Consider the following 6,024-nt stretch of genomic DNA (forward strand, 5'->3'; position numbering starts at 1 on the left):
TCCCCAGGAAACCCGGCAAACCCAGGGGTTGTGCCTGTGGGACCTGAGGGTCACATCCTGACCTCTGGGAACGTCCTGCCCATGGGGACAGATCTGCTCCAGGAGTTTGAAGGCTGTGGTTGGTGGTCGCTCACCAACAGCCCCCCACCCCACTCCTTTCCACCAGCAGGGGCAGGATGGGGGCAGAGAAGTAGAAAAGTACATCCCAGGAGGCCGCACACACTGTGTCCTCATCACTAGAACTTACTCCCACCCTGTGGCCAGGGAGCCCATTCACTCACCACCCCTACCTCAGCAGCAAACTGTCACCCACCCAGGAAGCCTCCCACAAGCTGAGGGTCTTCAGCCCCTCACCCACTCTCATCTCATCCCCAAACATGCTCCACAGTCTGCAGCTCTGGTCTCCAGAGCCCTTGAATCTTCACTGAGGAAACTCCACGTGACCCTTCGCACAAGTGCAATAGCACAATGTGTCTCCACAGGGACCTGCAGGGGCTCCCACCTCCCAGTGGGTGGGGCAGCCTCCTGAGACCCTAAACGGACCCTTCTGAGGGAACACCCCCAAATCTGGACGGGTTGCCCTTAGTGGAGCTGCAGAGTCACCCTGAGGCCCGGGGTCCACAGAAAAGCTCCCTCAAAGGGCTGCACTGGTTCCACCTGCTGTTCTCACCTGTTGACCCACCCAGGCCCAGGGCTGAGTCTCCCCAAGGAGAAGACTCCACTTCCCACCACCCCTCCTTCCAACCTCTGGCCTTGGTTGGCACTGAGGGGGGCTGGGTGGGGTCTGGGCACCTATTGATCAAGCCAGGGATAGCCTGCCAGGGTCGGGACCTCCACGGTTCAGCCCTGGTCTCAACCCAGGCCTGGGTTAGCCTGGGACCTTGGGGCCCGCCATGACCTTCTGACATGAGGGAACCCACTGCCAGCACAGGATCCCCAAGTGTGGACTCCCTTCTATTTCAAAGCCCTGTCCAGCTGCTCACTCCCGCCAACCGCTCACCCTCTTCTCCCCCAACCCATTCACTTTCATCCTAATCAGCACTATATGGTCACAGTCAACATCTCCACAGAAAGTCACAGGACAACAAACAGACCATTGTGTATTTCACACTCACTCGTTTCTTCATTTATTCGTGCACTCCTGCATTTATTAATTCAACATATTGCTCCATCCTGGGACTGTGGAGGTGAGTCAGGCCACATCCCTGGCTCAGGGAGCCTCAGCAGAGTGGAAGAGACAGACCTGAAAGTCAAGAACTTCGGGCAGAGCAGAGGTCATGCCCTTCAGCACACGCCGTGCTTCATTGTTAATGTTCTTACTTTCCTTTAAAATTAGTTGACGAATCTTATAAGCAGGAGTTTTCACATAAAATTTCAGATTCCCTGGACCTTCGGGAGGTCCATTAACACCTGATCCACTTTCCCACGTGGCCGCCTTCCCCTGAGGCTGAGTAACAGCTGCCCCTTCAAGTTAGGAATGCTCTCATTTGCCACAGTCCTCACCACTCCCTAGTGTCCCCAACCCTGAGGCCCCATGTCGGTTGTCACGAGTCACGCTACTGTTGGTGCTGTTGGTGTTCTCCAGCCCACACCGCTTCACCACTTTACTCCAGGTCCCTAGTTCCCACAAGCTTGTGTCTTGAGATCCTTGGTCCAGAGTGAAACATGCCCTGGTAGAGGCAGCAGAGGACGCTGTGGACACACACAGGAGAGGCGCCCCGGGCACCTGCTCGGATTACCTACAGCAACAGAGTGGAGGAGGGAGCCACGCGCGACGACGGATGCCGGCTGCTGTCTGTGCTTCCTCCATCAGCCCAAACAATGGAGGGCAGGCCCCCCGCCCTCCTAAGAGCACTCATCACAGGGCCAGGCAGGGCCATCCTTGTTGGGCTGCCCAACAAGGGGAGACAGAGTGGGTGGGCCACCTCAGGGGTCCTCAGCCCCCCACCAGACACTGGCTATCGCAGGTGGGAAGGCACAACCTCAGCGGGGACAGGAGGAGAGAGGGGTGCCAGAGGAGAGGCAGCTTGCTGGCTTGCTCAGGGAGGGCAGGGCTGTGGGGTGGACGGGAAGTGGACTAACCAACAAGCTTCCTCCCAAACCAGCTCCGGGCCAGGGCTGGGAATTTCACAAAAAGGCAAAAAGGGCTTTGTGAACATTTCCTGTCCCAGCCCAGCCCCCTTCCTGGCAGTGACACAGCCCAGCTCAGCGTTACCACACTGCTTACCTGTGACGCAATCTTCCCACGAGAAGGCTGAGTGTCTCAGCCAGAGGCCTATAAATACTGGGCCCACATCTTTCTGTCAAACCCCTCTGTGTGACTCCTGGGCTTAGGTAAGTGAGCTGCCAGCTTCCCCGGGACCGGAGCCTGCCTGATGACTCTTTACTCCCCTCACCCATCTTCATTTCAAACCTCCTCCTGGAAGCCCTCCTTGATTGACTGCTCACTTTAAAGCCTCCTTCCCATTTTCTTAGGTCATGTTCTGCTGCAGCCTCCTGTCCTCAAAGACTCTCCTTTTTGGCACTCCCTAGATAGTCTGTAAACCATTCCTACCATGTGTGGGACAGGGTCATCTCCCAGTTCAGTTGCAGCCCCTGCTTTCTTTTTATTCTGTTTCCCCCTTCATTCCTGCATGCGGCCAGTAGGAGGTGTCAAGGAAGCTTGATGGTCTTTTCTTCTAAGCACCAGAACTCTTGCTTCTCTTTTGCTCAAACAGAGTGCAGGAAGATAACGGACACAATGTCGCAGATGGAAAGCAGCATAGAAACCATCATCAATATCTTCCACCAGTACTCTGTACGGCTGCAGCACCCGGACACCCTGAACCACAAAGAATTCAAACAGCTGGTGGAAAAAGAGCTGCCAAACTTTCTCAAGGTAGGGCTGGACTCCTGGCAGACCTGACCCGGGCAGTCTGGGCTAAGGATGGAGAATAGGGGTGCAATCTGCAATGGTCAAGGAAAAAGTTCTTGGTCCTTCAACCTAGCCTCCAGAGGCAGTGGGCTCCGCGTTTGCAACAGGATTTGGACCCTGTCACTAGAGGTGGTCCATGTTAGGTGGCGCCAAGAGACTGAGCATGTGCAGTGTGCCAGGTCCCATCCTGGGCAGGGCGTGTAGTGGCCCACAGGGACCCACTGTCCTGACGGGAGAGACACGCAACAAACGTGTTGACCAATCAAGAACACAGATACATCCACAGCCAATAAGTACCTGAAAGAAAATCAGAGAGAGCACTGTGGGTTATGTGGGCTGGGTGCAGGGAGAGGTGACTAGTTAAATGGACATGAAGGGCCCCTCTAAGGAGGTGACCTTTGAGCTGAGACCTGAATTTTGGTGGGGGGAAGCAAGTGAGGACCACCCTTGGCAGGAAGCCAATGAGATTGTAAGCCTCAGATGGACTTGGAGTGGAAGACCCCAGAGGGCTTTTCTAATCCAAAGGCTCTCTGGTAGGAAACAAATAAACAGCATGTGGGAAAGGACCCAGCCCAGCACCAGTGTGTACAAAGCACTCAGTAACATGTTAGTTTATTTCCCTGATCTGAAAATGATTAGGCAGCTCTAAGAAAAGGAGGATTCGTTCCACAGGATCTTTTTGTTTGCTTTACAAATTTGGTGACTTTGGGGACACAGAGGACTGGACTAAGAAGGGTGGGACATCTAGGTCCCAGTCTCAGTTCCATTCCTGGAGCAGGATGTTCCGGGATAGGTGGCCAGCCCTGCCTGGAGCCCCTCCCCACCTTGGAAAGGTGGAGAATCACAGCGGTCGGAGGTATTGGGGTTGCTGACAGCTCCCCAAAAGTGCAGACCTCAGCAAGCAGGACGCTTGGTCAGGGTAGACAAGAGAGGATACAGTCAAGAGGTTGTGTGGGCAATGTTTTCCTTTGTGAGACCCCTATCCCACCCCATCCACCACGCCCCACATCCAGAGCAGATAGGCCAGGATGGGAAGCTGGGCCCCCACCTACGGGCTGCTCAGGAGCGAGGGCTCTGCCAGGGTGATGGCAAAGGTGCAGAAAAGCAGATCACGTTGAAGCGTTGCAGAGTGGGAAGGGCATGGGAGATGAGCTGGGCACCTGCAGGGTCCCAGGAGGAGACTCAGCGGGGGTGCCCCAGCCAGTGGGAGGCGGGGCTGGAACCCAGTGAGGCCTGGATCCTTCACCTCCCCTCATGCCCCCCTTGCACACTTATCACACCACACTGCTCTCTGTCCCCATCTCGTTTCCCTCAGGTGCTTCCCCGCCATGCAGGCTGAAATGAGTGTCACTAAGTAGTAACCTGGAGAGGGAGGGGGGAGGCGAGAAGAGGAGGGCGTGACATGGATAAGAGTGGAGGGAACGGGACAAGACAGGGCTCTGAATCAGACTGGAATGTGCCTGTCCACCCTTCTGCTCCCAAGCCTTGTCAATCTGCACAAGCTAATTACCGTTTGTATGACTGTTTCCTCAAGTCTTCCTCAAGGAAGATTCCAAGTCTCCCTATCATTGTTATAAGGACCAAATGAGGAGACATCTCTGTACTTATGAACTGTGTGACCTCGGGCAAGTCACTCGACCTCAGTTCCTCTCCTGTAAAATGGAGAGGATTGTGGTGGCCAGGAATCAGAAAGTGTCCAGCAGATGCTCAAACTGAGGCCCAGGAGGCTGGTGTCACTCTGCCTTTGCCATCAGGTCACTTGCTGTGCTCCCCGTCCTTAGCCCTGACCACACCCAGCCCTGACTGCCCTGTCTCTCCCACCAGCACAAGGATGACAAAGCCATAAACAAGATCATGGAGGACCTGGACACAGATGTAGACCAGCAGATGGACTTCGAGGAGTTCCTTATGCTGGTGGCCAAGCTGACGGAAGCCTCCCACGAGGAGATGCACAACACGGCGCCCGAAGGTCCAGGCCACAGTCACGGGCCAGGCTTCAAAAAGGGTGGTTCAGGCCCATGCCCCAGCAAGGTTACCCAAAGCCCCTGCCATGGAGACCACAGCCACAGCCACAGCCATGGCAATCACGGCCACAGCCACTAATCAGGTCAGGCCACCGGCCCCTGTCCACCTAGGGCCATGGGGCTGCCTTAGCTGCAGGGCAGGGAGACGGGGGTGAAATAAAGTCTTCCTCCGAGCCAATGTTCTGTGTGCTTCTTTCCCCACCCCCTTCCCAACCTGACCTTCCTGGAGGTCTGGGGGTTTGATAGCCCTGTGACTTAACTGGCCCTCAATGTCTGCATTCAGTAAGAACAAAACAAGAAGCAGCAAAAATGTGGGTCTCTTCTGGGCCCTTTGGGTTCACCTCCCTGACCATCTCCTCACCTCTGACTCTAGGCCCCCCTGCTTAGGTCCCCGTCACCCTGCCCCAGCTCAGGACCTCCCTGTCCAGACTGTCAAAGTGGTCCTTGTCACCATAAAAAGCAAAAAGGGGAGTTTCCCTTCCCCTCAACCTTCCAGCCACCCCCCAATCCTGCCCCTACCCCCTCTTCACCCAGTGCTCTCCACACGGCCATCTCTCTCCTACCAGAACTTTAGTCCTCTAGACAGAACGTGTCTGTGGAGGAACACTGGAGTCGAGGACAGATGGGGTGTGTTACCCACAAATGGAGTTCTGAATCCACAGGGGCATTGGGTGTCTCTCAGCAGACCTAGGATCCTCCATGGATATGGGGGCAGGTGAGCACACAGATGGGAAGCAGGGGTCTGGCCCCAGGTGGACAGGAGTGTGAGAAGGGCACCTGCCTGCCCTTTGGAAGAAACAAGATCCACCCCTGGCTCTGCAGCTACAGAGCCTAACCACTGAGGTGCGGAGGTTGGACACTGGGTCCAGAGAGCCTCTCAGGCCTGAGGATTCTGATCCTAAGCCTCGAGGGCAAGCTGACCTCCCTGAGATGGCCGGGGTTCCTCCAGGCCCCAGTGGGTAGATGAGACCTCAGGCCAGCAGAAGCCCTGGCTCCTCTGCAAACTCACGGCCAGCCTGGCTCCCAGCTTCCCCGCAGCTGCTGCCGCGGCTCCTCACCTCAGCAGCCTCCAGACCACTCACTTCA

The 6,024-nt window shown here is 56.0% G+C and overlaps 1 protein-coding gene across 1 annotated transcript; it reads left to right on the forward strand.

The window, feature by feature from the left end:
• The first annotated feature begins 2,240 nt into the window (after positions 1-2,240).
• Positions 2,241-5,116, forward strand: S100A9 (S100 calcium binding protein A9). Its single transcript, XM_059901780.1, has 3 exons — positions 2,241-2,334; positions 2,718-2,878; positions 4,739-5,116. The coding sequence occupies exons 2-3, from the start codon at positions 2,741-2,743 to the stop codon at positions 5,015-5,017; spliced, it is 417 nt and encodes a 138-aa protein (XP_059757763.1). The 5' UTR covers positions 2,241-2,334; positions 2,718-2,740; the 3' UTR covers positions 5,018-5,116.
• Positions 5,117-6,024: the final 908 nt, after the last annotated feature.

Source organism: Balaenoptera ricei, chromosome 1, assembly GCF_028023285.1.
Source record: "Balaenoptera ricei isolate mBalRic1 chromosome 1, mBalRic1.hap2, whole genome shotgun sequence".
Lineage (NCBI taxonomy): Eukaryota > Metazoa > Chordata > Mammalia > Artiodactyla > Balaenopteridae > Balaenoptera > Balaenoptera ricei.